The 16,840-nt window shown below is 42.7% G+C and overlaps 1 protein-coding gene across 1 annotated transcript in view; it reads right to left on the bottom strand.

Annotated features, from left to right (window-relative positions):
- SASH1 (SAM and SH3 domain containing 1) overlaps positions 1 to 16,840 on the bottom strand; it is a 237,295-nt gene that overhangs the window by 74,288 nt on the left and 146,167 nt on the right. Inside the window, exons 5-8 of the mRNA XM_006872057.1 lie at positions 15,819 to 15,859; positions 11,334 to 11,420; positions 8,704 to 8,816; positions 179 to 280 (exon numbers count right to left, since the gene is read on the bottom strand). Of these exons, the coding sequence (XP_006872119.1) occupies positions 179 to 280; positions 8,704 to 8,816; positions 11,334 to 11,420; positions 15,819 to 15,859 (343 nt within the window). The remainder of the gene's footprint in view (positions 1 to 178; positions 281 to 8,703; positions 8,817 to 11,333; positions 11,421 to 15,818; positions 15,860 to 16,840) is intronic.

Here is a 16,840-nt window from a genome sequence, read left to right as displayed (position 1 = left end):
ATTAGGGTTTCCGGAAAGCATAAATGGGCTGCTGGGATGACTACAAAAGGGGTTTTATCACAGGTTACCCAATGAAATAAGCACAGGATTAAGTGAAAAGACTCCTAAAGACTGAGACCATGCAGGTTATCCCTCACTAGTAGAGGAGGTAAGACATTCAAAGAGACGGCCAACTTACATTGCAGTTTGATGAGCCATCAAATGAGGGGTATGAACCATCTGGCCAGTCGGCAGGATCCAATGCAACTGAATGTCGGTGCTGGGCCTCGTACTCCTTGAGCTGCAATGAGAGGGTACTTTATATGGGAAAAGTGGCCAAGAACTGTCTACTTAATGTGGACACATAGCTTTGGGCACCTTCTTCAACCCACTGTGGGTTGCTAAGTGTCAGCCAAAGACAGGGTTCCAGAACTGAGAGGGAGATACGTTCCCTGCCCTGTGGGTTTTCATCTAAATCAAACCAACAGACACGAGGCTTTCTTTGTATTCTATATTATAAGATGTCTTCCCCTTCTGTTATTATCTGACCTTGAGCATCTAAAACTATCTTTCTGAGTTCAGTTATAAGTGTGAAAACAGAAAATGTCTATAGTTTAGACTATGAGTTACCACACCACGTGTATAAGTCACAAACACACACTCCATCTTTCAGGAAGATCCAAAGTGGCAGGATACAGAAATTTTAGTAAAACCAATATGGAAACTTGGAATGTAAGTTTTTAAATCACTTGCTGTTCTTGTTCAAGACTGCTTCAAGTTACCAGTCCAAGGTTCTCGCCTAATAAATGTGATGAGGCTCACTGGGAACACTGAAGGGGAGAAGGAAGATAAGATATCTACAAGATCGTCAGAAACGTTTAAAGTTTGCATTTAGAACCTATGTTTCTAGTTTTTGAAAAATATAGAAAAGCAAATAAAACATTATAGAGACATTAGCAAATTACACCTGGCAGATCAGATGCAGGATGGTTCAGAATGTCATAGGTGAGAAGTTCATTAACGCACAGAAATTTGACTCTATTACTTCATAACAGCAGTTGTTGTTGTTGTTGTTGTTAAGTACCATGGAGTTGGTTCAGTCTCATAGTGACCCTGTACAGGGTTTCCGTGGCTATAAATCTTTATGGGAGCAGAAAGCCTCGTCTTTCTCCTGCAGAACAGCTGGTAGTTTCAAACTGCCGACCTTGAGGTTAGCAGCCCGATTCGTAATCACTATGCTACCAGATGTCACTAAATTAAAATCTGATTACAAAGCAGCCTTTTACAGATGAATTTAGATAGAGCATTGAATAAACCATGGCCCATGAACCCAAGTAACTGAAAAAACCAGAGATGATATAAACTGAAAGCTCTCGTGGTAGAATCAGAACAGCCCTTGCCCACTAGGGCTATGTGGGCTGTGACAAAACCATCACACAATTATCCCCCAAGGAAAAAGTGGTTTTCCTGTTGTTTCTACCCATGGAATTCTTTTCTATACATATATACATGATGAGATGTGGCCAGAAGGTGGCAGACACCTAAAAGGTTAGGTGCAGAAGCCAGAGTCCAACACAGGACCCTTGAGCAAATGACTTAACCCCTCTGTGCCTTTGTTTCTATGCCTGGAAAATGGAGGTGATAATAAAATCTATCACACTAGATTAGTAGAGACAGGCAGAGGAGGCTCCTTGGCAGAGCCACACACAAAAAAACAGAGAAGGCACTTTGCTGTAACAGTTCCAGACCTTTAGATCTAATATAAAGGATTGGGGAGGGGAAGGGGGGCGCTCAGTTTTGGACACCCACCTATGGAGAAATTTGACTGCACCAGGAATATAAGGTGGTTTCTGAATTGTTCAGGACGCTGCCTGCGGGCCCCTTAGCCTGGGCAGACACCAGAGGGTGGGACCACAGCCAGGCTGGTACAGCGCCAAGGCCACGCTTAGAGTGACATATGGAAAAAGAGGTGTGATGGCTTTTTTCACTTTTCTTTCCTTCTCTCCCCTGTTGCACCCTCTCTGCCCAACCTGGGCTACTTCAGGTGGGTGGGAGCACACCCCCAGAAGGGTCCAGCATTGCGCCCACAGGGTAAAATTTTCCCATGGTGCATAGAAGAAATCCCTGAAAGCCACAGCACTCCTACAAGCTAATCCTTTGGCTGCTTCTTATGATGCCTGACTCTGAGATTTCGCACTAAATTTGACTCTCCAACCTGGGCCGGACCCTTTATTCCTGCCTAACCTAACAAGAGACAGCAGGTCTGACCATACAGCCAAACTGTATTTGCACCTTGTAAAACCCTAACATAAAAGACAAGGGCCAACACTAACTACTACATACAAGGATGAAGTCATTTTGAGAATTACGCTGTGCATACGCAGATACCTAATTGACCTTCAGAGATAAAAATAGTGGACAATCTTTCTTCCATTCATTTCTCAATATCTATCTGCACACTTCCACGGTGGTGACAAGAGGAGGGTTTGAGCGAGTGGACGCCTCCATCCACTGCTGGAGGTTTCTACTGTGTATGCACACTGACTTGCATAGCAAAAGCTACTGGACAGTCTGCTACGGTTTTGGTTTTGCATGTTATTTTTTGTCTATGATTTTATTTTATTTTGCTTCTGTTTTTGGTCCTTACGGTCTTATTTTTTTCCTGGGGGTGGGAGTTTTCTCTCCCTACGTTACCCAAGAAGAGACAGCAATCGTGGCCATATATCCAAGCTATAAGCATACCCCATAATATCACACCATCTAGACAGGAGCCAATACCAGCTGCTAGGCATTACACAGATAGCCAACACTTGCCAAGACATAATAAGAGATGTGAAAAGGGAAGCCTATCTCCAGATCACATCCACCAGGAGACAGCAAGTTTAACAACACAGCAATATATATCCATTTAATCATTGAAAACACATCTAACTATTGAAAATGTCCAAGAAAAAACAACAAACAATCTCAGCACTTGTCCAGAAACAGAAAAGAGTAACTGAGACAAATGAGCTGGAGGTTGACATAGACTTCTCATTAGAAGAAGAGCAGGCTTTGGATCTGTCTGAGAAGGAATTCAGAAGAATGATATGGAGACAAATCCAAATGTTTCACAGAAGGGTGGAGGGAAATAAAGAAGGAAACTGCTACAGGAGCAGTAATACAAGATAGATATAGCATTGGAAACAATTCAAAATCTGCAAAAAACAGGTCCAGATGATTAACAATAAAAAATCAGAAATGGACAATACACTGAAAGGGCAAAGTAGTAGAACTGAAGAGATGGAAGCCAGAACCAGCGAGCTGGAAGAAAAACCTCTCAATACTGCTAAGATAGAAGGGCAAACAGAAAAAAAGGATAAAAAAAAAAATCTGAAGAGAGTGTAAGAGTCATCTTGGATAACATGAAGAGGAAGAACAAGAATTATTGGCATTCCAAAACAGAAAGAATCACAGAGGAGATAGTTGAGTAGCTTCTGGAAGAAAATTCACCTAATATCTTGAAGGATGAGAAAATAAACATTCAAGAAGCTGTACGAACCCCAGGAAGGATAGACCCCAAAAGAGAATCACCCAGACAGCATAATCAAGCTCTCCAAAAGCAAAGACAAAGAGAGAATCCTAAACGCAGTCAGGGAAAAGAGAAGTGTTACTTACAAAGGCAAGCAAACCATATTAAGCTCTGATCTCTCAGCAGAAACCATGCAGGCAAGATGGCAATGGGGAGACAAACTGACAACCAAGAATTGTCTACCCAGCAAAACTGTCAATCAAATACGATGGTGCAATCAAAACATTGCAGGATAAACAGAAGCTGTTGTTGTTATGTGCCATGGCATCGGTTCCGACTCATAGTGACCCTGTACAGGGTTTCTGAGGCTGGAAATCTTTATGGGAGCAGAAAGCCTCATCTTTCTCCCGTGGAACAGTTGGTAGTTTCGAACTGCTGACCTTGAGGTTCACAGTCAGATTTGTAACCACTATGCCACCAGAGCTAAGAGACTGTTAAAGCCAACTCAACATTTCAAAACATCCTATAGAGAGTTCTATGGACTAAAAACCAACAAGAACAGACAACAACCCGAGATTGACAGACATGGCAACACCACTTGGAACTCAATCAACAGATAGCAGAGTCCAGAACAGAACAAAACTACAACAACAAATTCAGAAGGCTAAGGAGGTCAAAGATCAAAACAAAGAAAGGAAAAATATAGGAACAGAGATCCAGGTGGTGAGGAAGTAAGATAGATTGCAGAAAACAACAGACTGTCTTAAATGGAGGGAGAAGTTAGTAGACTATAGGGTAACCTCAAAGAAAGTTAATACGTCACAACATACCATGAAAACGGAGATCCAAGTAGAACAAGGAAATATTAAAACTAAGAAGAAGCTGACAAGAACCAGCAAAAAAACACCACATGAACTCAGCACACTAAATTGCTATCAGAATTAAGTAAGGGGACATAAGTGCCCAAGAGCAAAGATGTCAATTTGAGGACTAAAGTTTGCCTGTTCCAAGCCATGGCATTTCCAATAGCTTCATATTGCATTTGAAAGTTGGACAATGAATAAGGAAGACTGCAGAAGAGTTGATGCATTTGAGTTATGGGGTTGGACAAGAATAGTAAAGCTACCATGAACGTCTAGAAGAACCAACAAATCTGTGTGTGGAAAAAGTACAACCAGATGCTCCTTAGAAGCCAAGATGGTCAGACTTCGTCTTTCATACTTTGGACATATTATCAGGAGGGATCAGTCCCTGGAGAAGGACATCATGCCTGGCTAAGTGGAGGGACAGCAAAAAAGAGGGAGACCCCCAATAAGATGGAGTGTTACAGTTGCACCAATAATAGTCTCAAGCGTAGCTGCAATTGTGACTGGGAGGTGGTGTTTCATTCTGTTGTACATCGGGTCGCTATCAGTCGAAACCGATTCAACAGCACTTAACAACAACATGTACAAAGTTCTTAGTGTACTCATTACTATAGCATTATTAGTAACACCTTGTAGCTTCAGATACATGAGAGTTCAACATTAGCACAAGCTCCAGGAGTTGGAACTTCAGGTATTAAGAAGATGGAAAACATTTTAATCTTAATAATAAATTGTTGTCGTCTTTAAGTACCTTCAGTCAGTTCCAACTTATAGCGACCTTCTATACAACAGAATGAAACACTGCCCAGTCCTAGGGCAGGCTAACAATTGTGCTGTGTGTGAGCCCATTCAATTGCTGGAGTCACTGTGTTGGTCCTTCTTGTTGAGGGTCTTGTTCTTTTTCACTCACCTCCCGTTTTACCAAACAAGTTGTTCTTCTCCAAGGGCTGGTCCCTCCTGACAACATGTACAAAGTACATGAGATGAAGTCTCACCATGCTCCCCTCTAAGAGGCATTTTAGTTGTACTTCTTCCAAGACAGATTTATTTTAATACACTGTTGTTCCTAAGTGCTTTCCGGTCAATTCCAACTTATAGCCACCGTGTATAGGGTTTCAAAGGAGCAAATGATGGGTTTGAACTTCTAATCTTGCATGCTTACCCTATAGCACCATACCAGGACGCCTCTCTGATGTGTGCCGTTTGAGTGGTTTCCGACTCATAGTAAACCTGTGTAGGGATTCCGAGACTGTACATTTTAAGAGAGCAGAAGTCTCATCTTCCTTCCTCACAGCAGCTGGTGGATTTGAACTGTGCAACATGCAACTCTCTACGTCACAGAGTGGTAATATTGCCCTAATCTTTATAGTATATTTATGTTATATAATAGGTTGCTTTTTCCTTTTGCGACTTGGGAAAGACTACATTCTCCCTGTATGACTGGAATCATGTCAGTTGAGTAGGGCTCATTACTTGTCCAGGTCTCTGATCCCTTAAGCCCCAATTTCTAAAATTCATGAAATATGCTTCCTTTTTAATTAAACTAGATACAATCATAAACAATGCTTTTCTTCAACTCTCTGTCTCCATTGTCTACTACAGACTCAAATTCTGTATTGTATAGAAATTTTGCCAGCTAACTATCCTAATTTCAAAATGCTATGTGTTTTTTAAATTATAAACATACTATGGTGGAGGACCAGACAGCTTGCCTTTGTTCTACATAAGGTTGCTGAGTCAGAAGCTACTGGATGGCATCTAACAAGATTTTCTAAAAGTGTATTTTACACAAGAAAATAGCAACTTGGTTATTAGGTATATAATTAATTTTTATATTCCACTTTGCTGCTCCAGAGAAATCTTGCTTTCATTATTATTTCATGAAGAATTGACAATTTATTACTTCCATTTGAGCATTTATCAACTTTAAAGCAAGCTTGTAGAGGGTTAGATTAATTTCAGAAGTTTTTAAATAATGACATTTGAAAGTCTATGTGTGTGTATATGAGAATTTGAGTTTGGTTATCTCAAGAGGAATGATTCCCCCCACATCCTGTTTGCCATGGTCTCATAGTTAAATCCTAGGTGACATCCATAATGTGTTTCTTAGAGGGATGGCCAACTTAGCAGATACAGGCTTATCCTACCTTAAAGACTATTAGGAAGAGAGATTCTAGAATGTTCCAATTTCTTCCATGGCTTATTGTAAAGAACATATATAGCACACCTAATCTAAACCTCCTCCAGCTGCAACTTTATTTCCATTTATTCTGTGCTCAGTATAGAATAAGACAAAACATTCTTCAGTACATCCTATTTAATAACTCTTCAGATATTTGAAGACAGTGATCAAGTTCATTTCTGCTGCTTCTCTGAAATAAATCCTTTCCAACGTCTCCTCCTGGGGCCTATTAAAAATGCCCTCAGTCACTTGGTTGCCTTCCGATGGATGCTCTCTGAAAGCCTCTGAATGTGTCTGATCTCTGTGATTGACATCCAATCCTCTGGATGCTTTCTGCAAGCCTCTGAGTGTGTCTGATCTCTGTGATTGACATCCAATAGCTGCTACAAGGAAATGATTCAATAATACACATAGGTTCCCAGGGCATACTCTGTACTGTGTGGTACCAGCTGCTCAGACTCCATTTACAATGCCACTCACTTATGGCCTCCTCTTTAGGTGCCATATACTACATACTGCTCTGGGGAGCTGCCTCCCAGGAGAGATGAGGAATTTGCTCTCCTCCACAATTAGCTCTGAGTCTCCTCTACACTCACAGGACAAACCCAGCAGTGCAATCCAATCTCCAGGGCACCCCATGCCCTAAGGGACCAGACTTCTCTGATCCCACGTGTCTGTCCAGCACCTTCCTCCACTTCCTTCTTCTGCCCTCCCTCCCTTGGAAGCTTCTCTGGAGAGCCCTCCTTCCAGAAATCGCTTGCACAAAACTCCCCATCTCTGGCTGTGCTTGGAGGGAGGCAGATGACTGATGTAATTCACCCGGCATGGGGAAGTGGTCTCCACGCCAACAGAACAACAACGGCAAATACCAAGTGCTTTGCTTATTTTTCAGAGCAACACTGACTCAGCAGCAAATCACTTTTCTGTTTTAAAATGAGTGAGGTTTAGAGTAAGGTACACCAAGGTAAATTGAGTTTGTGTATCACTGTTTCAGTTGCAAGGATTTAGGCCTTCAAGATTCTGCTCATCGTGACTCAGTCTGTGGCTCCATAGTACTGTGGAAGTTTGCATTCGTTTTTAGACTTGCCTTAGAAGTGGTTACACAGTGCCGGAGCAACTGTACACAGATTTTTCGTTGAAAATACAGTCAGCAACAGTCCAGGAAATCCCCTAATAAATGATGGCCTCCCTTCCATAAATATGCCCCAGTGTCTTAAAGGCTAAGCCGGCTTCTTTTAGTACTTAATTTAACTCAGAGCACAAAAACAAAATAAAAAACAAATGAGTAAAATGACACAAATAATTCATTTCTATTGAAGAATAAAATTATGCAACATCTTAAGCTATATCAAACATTTAACCTTTGGATTATTCAAATAGTTTGTGATGCATCTTACTAAACAGATGTTTTTATAATTTATGTTAAGTTCTTCTTGTTAAGTGCCATGGAGTGGTTCTGACTTGTAGTGACCCCGTGTAGGATTTCCATGGAGCAGCTTGTTAATATATTGAAATGATCTTTGATTTTCATTGACTATTTTATGTCATTGATCACATTTTTAGCAATAACTACAAGAGGCTTGTGAATCTGGCAATGACAATCACAGAGACTCTTCCCTTATTAATGTGGCCCACAAATGAAAAAATCTGCGATTTTAACTTTCTCTTATGCCTTCACTGAACACAGAAATTTCACCTTACAAGTGGAGTAAGGATCAAACCTGAGGAGTATGTGACGGTCACCAAAGTATCATTAAAACACTACTTTAAATCATATAATGCTAGACCCTTTGATGATCCAAGCCATGTTTATTTTTCTGCATGTAGAAATTCCATTTTCCCAACACCACCCTTGTCAAAACTCAGTTGATCTTACTGATACATGTTGCCCTCGGTCGATTCCGACTCAGAAAAGTCCCGTGGGACAGAGTGTAACAGCGCTATAGGGTTCGCTTCATGGAAACAGACTAGCACAGTTTTCTCCTGAGGAGCAGCTGTTTTTGTGGTGTATTCAAACCGGAGCCCTTTCAGATCGTAACTTAGCGCTGAACCTCTGTACCACCAGGGCTCCTAGCTGACGGTTTATATGGATTCAGTCCCGAAACGTTTTTAAACGTAAAGCGGTCAAGCAGCCCCAAATGTCAACCAAATATTTGCCAGCTTACCCTGGCAAGTGCCTCCTCGATGGTGATCATTTTCTCTTTGACCATCATCATGAGCTGGATCCGCTCCTCGTCACTCATTGTTATTTCACTGGCGATGTACCCAACATCTTCTCCTGGGGATGGAAGACAAAGGCTATAAAGAAGAGTGGGATGAAGCAGAAAACCCAGCTTGAAGGCCTGTACCCTAGGGCTGAAGAGGGTGGTACGTAGGGCCGATGTGGTCTGCTACTGGCAACGCTGCTCATTAGGAAGCCAAGACCAATTGCTGTTGAGCTGATTCCTCCTCATGGTGACGCCCATGTGTTTCTGAGTAGAGCTGCACTCTACAGAATTTTCATGGTTGTGACCTTTCTGAAGCAAATTGGCAGGACTTCTTCTAAGACACCTCTGAGTGGATGTGCTAAGTAATGTAACCCAACACTTAACCCTCTGTGCCACTCAGTGACCACAGGAAATGAAATGAGCTCATTTAATTTTGGAAACAAGCTTGAAGAACCTAAATACAAATGCTTCATAGACACAGATCCTTCCAACTCATCAGAGCATTTGTGATGTCGGATCTAGGGGGAGGCATTTTGGAAGAATGTTGATGAGGATTTCCTAGTTAGAGGTGGGGCACAGGGCTTATGTAAACACTCAAGTAAATCTGACAACTGTTTTAAGGCTCCTTGGGCTGAGGAGTCTCCACATCCTTCCATGTGTCGTATGGAAGGGAAGAAAATACTTGTGCAGAGGAATGGGATGGAATTCCCTGTTGTGGCCGAGGAACGGAAGGCCACAATCAAGTGCAAAACCAAACCTGAAGTCTTGTCAAACCCTACACTCCTACTAAGCTATGAGGCTGTTGTTCCACAGAGGATGAGCTCAAAAAAAATGAAGAAAATTACACAAGTTGAGCATTTTGAGTTCACAGAAAGGCAGGTCATATGTATGTTTTCATGGCAGAAATACATCTTCAGAATATAAGAGATATGTATGTGTTTCCAACTCGAAACTGAAGGCAGCCAGAACTATAAGGAAGCGAGAATTCTCCTGTGAGGTTCCTTCTAAAGTGTTTTCCTGCAAAGCAAACAGATTGCTGTCACCTCTAATATATTTGAGCTGTGCTGGCCACTTGTGTCCTTGGTGAGTGCGTGGGGAAGCATACATGAGTAAAGTGAGTGGGGATTCATAGACTGGGAATAAGCCCGTATCCAAGGCCCTCATCCCTCGCCTCAGCCTGTCCTCCTCACACACACTTCACTACCTTCTGGTGTCATTAGGATGCTGCCTGCAGCCTAGCCTGCCCTTGGTATGCAGGGGAGTGCAGAGAGGTGGCCTACAGGCTGGGCAAAGCCCTTTTCTCTCTAGGCCTACCTCGGAATCCATGTTACCCTGAGTCTCCTTTCCTCATAACCATTTTGTAATCAGTCAGTCTCAAAATAGCATTTGAGTTGCCTTGCCACTCATCTACTTCTCAGGAAGAACATTTGTGTGCTGGCTGGCTCGATGTGCTTTCTTGTGTCTCCCCCAGTGTTGGGGGGTGAGAGAGAATTGGTTGAGTTTTAGAAAATCCATGTGAGCTGCTGAATTGTTGTCTTCCTCTTTCTGCCCCCCCCCCTTTTTCCCCTCACTTCCTCCCACTCTCCCTTCTCTCCCTCTCTTTCTAAATAAGACTTTGTTAGAATCCAGGGTTTATTTTGAATCACAAATGATCCTGGGCGTGCACCAAAAGGAAAAACTGGGAACAATGAAGAAGAAAAACTCCCTTAAATCAGGACAACTTAAAAAAATAACCACTGTTGAGTGCTGCCAAGGCACCCAGCTGTACTACTGGTCTCTCTATCTGCTGTCCGTGTCTCCTCTTCTCAGTCTCACCTGGATAACTAACTGGAGAAGCTTCCGATCAGGAAAGGACACTAAGGTTTTGTAAAGGAAAACAAGCCGTGCGGGTGGAGAGAGAGAGAGAGACTTGCAATTTTCCTCTAACGATAACCTCATTCAGCTGGCCTAGAATCTTGGACGTGGCTTTCTGCTCTGAATACTGGGGAAACATAAATTCTAGAACTGGGCTTAAACGAATGGCATATTTACTTACTGTATAAACAACAACAAAAGACCAAGTGCCAAGGGGAGGGCAGAACCGCTTGTACAAAGCATCCTTGGCCATCTCCCACAATAGCAAGACCGCTGGAGTCTCCAGGGGCAACGACCCCCTGACTGCCGCAGCTATGAAGGGGCTTTAAAAGTTCAGGGGATTCCAGTGGCCCCCAGGGGTGGTGGTGGGACAGGGAGAGGGTCCCAAATGAACAACATAACTAGACTTGCTGGACTTTTTTCAGCAAGCTCTTGGTAGGTTAAGGGCCGACTTTCCTGAGGTTGGTGTGACTGAGAAAATGGAACTGGTCTTAGCTGTCAGTTTGACAAAAAGGAGAGATGGCTAACTCCTTGTATTTTGTTTTCTTTGATTGAAAAGGGAAACTCAGCACTGGGATGCAGTCTTAAAAGCAATGGCAAGAATCTCAGGACAGTCCAAAATTTTACAGGCACATGTAATGGGTTATTTTAACTTACAGCATCCATTCAGATGAGAGACACAGACTTAACATTTTAGAGCTATAATGTCCTGTCTGCCAACTGTGTTACTGTACCTTTTGAAGTCTGTCTCATTATTCCTTTCTGATTCTTTCGGAAGTTCTGCCAGAAATACTTATTTTTCTTCTTCCAATCTCCTTTTCCTTTAAAAGAAAAAAGAAAAGGCACAAGCAATAAATTCATTAATAACAAAAGTTGCCTTTTCCTTCTCATTCAAACTTGTAGGGAATACTTTGATTTCACACACAAAGAAGACAGTTTTTCTCTTCTGGTTTGTGAAAGGCTGAGCAATGCCTACAAAGTTGTTTAGAAAGAAAGGCAAACTTCCTACTAGCAAGAAATGACACAGTGGGGATAAGATGAGATGTAAAAACACATCAAAATGGCAGGAAAAGCTCCATTTGTGCATTCGCTTTGATGTCTGTGTATCTAGCAGGCCTAATTCTGCTTTGTTTTGTGGCATATTTTCCCCCCTTTGGTCTTAGCCACAATCATTTCAACTATACCCCAAATTGGATCCTGTAAGAAGTTAACTTTGTTTGGTTTTTCCTGTTTTGATGTGATTGCAGTCGCGGCTCTATCCTTGGCTTGGTTCTGTCCCTCCAGATTTAAAGTAGAACATGGTAGGGTTGGCATGCTGCGTGCCCACTGGTCAACAGGCCAGCACAGCTGGTTCCACAGGTTTGTGAGGTTCACCTGGGCTAATCCCTCCTGCTTACCTGGGGTGAATATGGCATAGATTTAGGTATGGCAGAGTAGAGTTTGACTTCCACCTCTCTGGCATTTAGGCTATGGGGTGACCTACCTATAGCCTGCCCAGGGCACAATGACAGGAGAGACAGACTGCCAGCCTGCTGTGACATCCTGAACAAAGAGCTCCCCTCCCAGCCTCACCTCCACCCTGCCTGCCTTCATTGCTATAGCCAGACATTGTTAATATACAGTTGTTCAGTAATCAATAATTAAGAAGAGGCTTCAACAAGTTCATGGAAAAATGTATATAAAAGAAAATGGAATCTTCCACAAGCTTGCTGATGCCCCCTTGTATGTAGTACCTTTTAAAAAGCAAAGGAAAAGGGGGCACTAACCACTATGGGTCCTGGGGTGGCGCTTGGGCTAATGCGTCAGACTGCAAAGTCGTTTGAACTGCCAAGTGGGTGGTTCAAACTCACCAGCTGCTCCTTAGAAACCCTATACAGGGTCACTATGGGTCAGAACCGACTCAATGGCACTTAACAGCCACAAGCACTATGAAAGGACAATGCAGTCCTCCACTCTTTAAAAGGTGTTTTGGTGTGGCACTGTCGGAGAAGCACTGGGCCACAAGGTCGGAGGTTCAAACCCACCAGCTGCTCCTTAGAAACCTGGACAGGGTCGCTATGAGTCTGACCCTACTGACATAACAACAACAACTCTTTAAAGAGAAATAGAGCGACCAGGGCCGCACGCTGAATCACCATGTACCATCTGGTTGCTCCAAAACCACTGGCAACGGCTCCACGTGGAGAGACGCATATTGGTTTCCACAGTCTAGACTGGTGGGGCCGAGCATGACAGTATGAAGCAGACAGTGGAAACCCGTCCCAGGGTGCTCCCTGGCTGCCTTCACATAAGACCTCACAGCCCCAGAGCTGTGGGGATGAAACAGGAGCTGGGAAACCTTGGAGACCCCAAGGCCAGGCTGATGGCGCCGGCTGCCTTAAACACTAACACTGAACCAGCAGCAGGATTATAATGAGCTCCGCCTTGCTCTGGAGCAATTTGGGACTGTCAGGCATTTCTCTGAGTGTCAACTATTGCCCTTACCCCACCCGATCTGAATGTTTCTGAAATGCAGCTATAGCTTAAAAAGAAATGATAAAGGCTAACATTTACTCAGCATCTACTATAATATCTTGGCATTTTGCCATCCGATGGCATATCTCAGTTAGTACAATGTACATAGGAGATACAATAGATTCAATTTAGTAGATGAGAAAACATAAGCTTGGAGTGATAAATGACTTGCCCAATGTTATAACTGTTAAGTTGATAGAGTCCCGATTCAGGTCCAGGCAGCCTGCTTTGAAGGTTTGTGTTCCTGACCTTGCCAAGTTTCCCATTTACCCTCTGACCCCAATAGAAAAGCTGTGTGGCACCGTAGGGTCAGCACTGGACTGTGAACCACAGGGTCAGCAGTTCAAACCCACCAGTCACTCCTTGGAAACCCTATATCGGGTCGCTATGAGTCGGAATCAACTCGATGACAATAACAACAAACAACAACAGTGAAGTAAAAAAAAAAAAAAATACAGAGGTGATTGTTATAACAGCTGTCAATAAGCTGGACACCTGTAAAAAGCTGAACTGACAGAAGGTGTGTGATCGATATATTTACAACAACAACAAAAGAGGCTGCTGTGTATAACCAGACACCTCGTGGGATTTGGTTCCTGGGACATCCCAGTTAAGTGGGATGTTGAGTACTGCTGCTCTGCCTCCTGGTTCACTGCATGGTGCCTGGGATTGTAAAAGTTTTCAGGCGAACATCTAAGGCACATCAATTGCTCTCTATTTACCTGGAGCAACAGAGGAAGAACGTGAGTCACAAAAAGGAGGAGGATATGGGAGGCGTGGCTAACGGCCTCCATCACCAACAGCTTGCTTTGGCATGAAGCCAGAAGAACTGGATGGGACCAGGATACCTCTACTGAACATCTTGATCAAAGACTCTGTAAAAGAATCCTGATTAAAAGGGGGAGAGGGGGAACGTAGAACAGAATTTCAAATTCCAATGAACTCTAGGCTCTCTCGAGCCTTGGAGGTAGACTGAGCCCCTAAAATTATTGTCCTGAGGTAAGTTTTAAGCCTTAAACCAAAAAATATTCCTATAAGCCTTCTTAAAACCAAACCTTTATCTGTTGTTGTTGTTAAGTGTCGTTGAGTCGGTTCCGACTCATAGCGACCCTGAATAGGGTTTCCGAGGGTGTAAATCTTTACAGGATCAGAAAGCCTCATCTTTCTCCCGCAGAACAGCTGGTAGTTTCAAACTGCTGACCTTGCGGTTTGCAGCCCAATTCGTAACCACTACGCTACCAGAGCTCCTTACAATTGTCTGTAAGACTTCTTAAAACCAAACAATTTAACTAGTAAAAAAAAAAAAAAAATGGCTACTTTGAGCATTCTGCTCTTTTCAGAACTATCTATATGGGACGACAGCGATTTATAGATTACACTCACTGCAAGGGGACAATGAGTGGATGTTAATAGTGTAGGAACAGCTCAGAAAAGGAGGGTGAGAAGGGGTACACAACTCAAAAAAGATTATCACTGTCAATGACGTGCACATGTGGAGACTGCAGAACTGGCTGAAGGGGTTCTGCTGCGTCTGTTCTCTACAACAATAAAAATTTAAAAGAAATGCTATCAATAGCCAATTAAAAAATGTAAAAAATAAATGTTGCTTTTGGTAGCTGGAGTCGAGTCTGCTCCCCTGTGACTCTCTGTAGGGTTGCTGAGGCTGTAAATCTTTGAGAGCAGAAAGCCTCGTTCTCCCACGGAGCAGCTGATAGGTTTGAACTGTCGAGCTTGCAGTTAACAGTCTATTGTCTATACTACAGTGCCAACAAAAAAAAGGTGTTGCTGTGAGTCAATCTGACTGACAGTGACCCTGTAAGATGGAGCAAAGCTGCCCGACAGGGTTTCCAAAGCTGCTCTTCACAGAAGCAGACGGTCACATCTTGCTCCCACAGAGAGGCTTTCAGTGCGCAGTCAAGTGCTTGACAACCAGCTCACTAGTGGTTGTTGTTGTTAAGTGCCATCAAGTCAGTTCCGACCCACTATGACCCTATATAGTTTCCGAGGAGCGACTGGTGAGCTTGAACCGCCAATTGCAGTCCAGTGCATTAACCCACAGCGTCACACCAGGACACCAACCAGCAACTCCATAGCAGCATCACTATAGTCCCTTATATAATCCTTTCATTGAGTATAATCTTTGAAACCAGGATTTCAAATCTGTGGATTTATCAAAAGAACTCGATAAGCAATAAGCAAAAGATTTTTACAGCAGTATCATTCGTGTTCAATAGTGAAAACATTAAAAACAACTTAAATACCCAACAAAGAAGAGACTGGTTAATTAAATGATAGCACATTCAATATGGTGAATATATATAGACTTAAAAGTTAGACTGTAAAGAACATTTAATCTAGTGGGGACATGTTTACGACACATCTACTTAAAAAAAAAAAATCATAACTATGCTTTAAAAAACAGAACAAAACCAAAAACATATCCTCTCCTCCACCACCACCTCGCCCCTCGCCCCAAAAGAGAGTGAGAAAGTGAAGTTGTACATTAAAATGCATTAAAAGGAATTCTTTATGAATTCTGTATTTTCACATACAAGGGTACATCAAAAAGACTGTGGGAAAATGGAGTTGAAAGAGAATTCCATTTTTTCCAAGAACTTTTTGAAGCACCCTTGTATTTATTTTCTACATAGTATGAAAAAGAAAATAATTATTTAAGTAGTTAAGCCAAGGAAAGTGGTACTGACCTACAGAGCTGTCTTCTGAGTTTGATTTATGAAGAGGATTCCTAGAAAAGAAAAGAAAAAAGCAAATTATTAGGGAGAACTGGCTTCACGAGAGGAGAGAAAACTCCTAGCTGTTTGACCCAACATCAATTATTTCTTAGCAGGGCCAGGGAAATGTTTACAGGATATTTACCACTGGCCTTTCACAGCCACCTGCCACCTTCGAAGACACAGGCTTGTGTGCCACGTGTCACCATTTATTAAAGACCCACTCCAGAGAAATGCCTATATTAAATGACAAGAATGGACTTCTTTCGGTGACCGCTGACGTACTTCCATTTCTGTGAACACTTAGCAGCAAGCTAAGTGGCTGCCATATTGACAAGTCTCTTGTGTTAAGTGGGAAAGGAAAGGTAAAGAATAGTGAAAATAGAGGCCCAGAACCCCAACCACAAAGGCCAGTGAGAACGGCAGGTGAGTAAAGTAGTTGGTTGTAGAGAGATAAGAGGAGAGGGGAAACTGCAGCCAAGAGGAGATGTTAATACCCCAGACACAGCCGAGACACGGCTCTGGATGCTGCCGTATGGCAAGTGGAATATATGTGCTCTAGGTCTTCCACTATCCAGAGAGAAATCACGGCTCTGCATTTTTCTATTAGTACTCCATGTTCTTCAGTCACGGCAAATAGCCCAGGGTTTTAAAAATGCCGCCAAGTGAATGATATATGCCTGGGCACCAGGCTTGGCCCACACCTCTCCCCCCTTGGCTGCCAGTTTGTGATCCTGAGACTAATCAATTCAAACAACCTGGAGTATGCAGACCCAAACTAATTAATTAATCGTTTCTCCAGAAGATACATAGGAGCAAAGATTGAAGTTGTCAAAGCCTTCATTTTGCTCATTTCAACCACCAACACTTATGGAAGCAGCAGTCAAGAAATCAAACGACGTATTGTGATTTCCTTGGGAAACCAAGGAAAGGGAATATTGGTTGTCTGAGAGGAGAAGAGGAAAGCTTGGATCAAAATCTTTCATTGTTGTTGT

Source organism: Chrysochloris asiatica, unplaced genomic scaffold (assembly GCF_000296735.1).
Source record: "Chrysochloris asiatica unplaced genomic scaffold, ChrAsi1.0 scaffold00182, whole genome shotgun sequence".
Classification (NCBI taxonomy): domain Eukaryota; kingdom Metazoa; phylum Chordata; class Mammalia; order Afrosoricida; family Chrysochloridae; genus Chrysochloris; species Chrysochloris asiatica.
The sequence above is the reverse complement of the archived record's forward strand: the minus strand, read 5'-3'. Positions and strand labels throughout refer to the sequence as shown.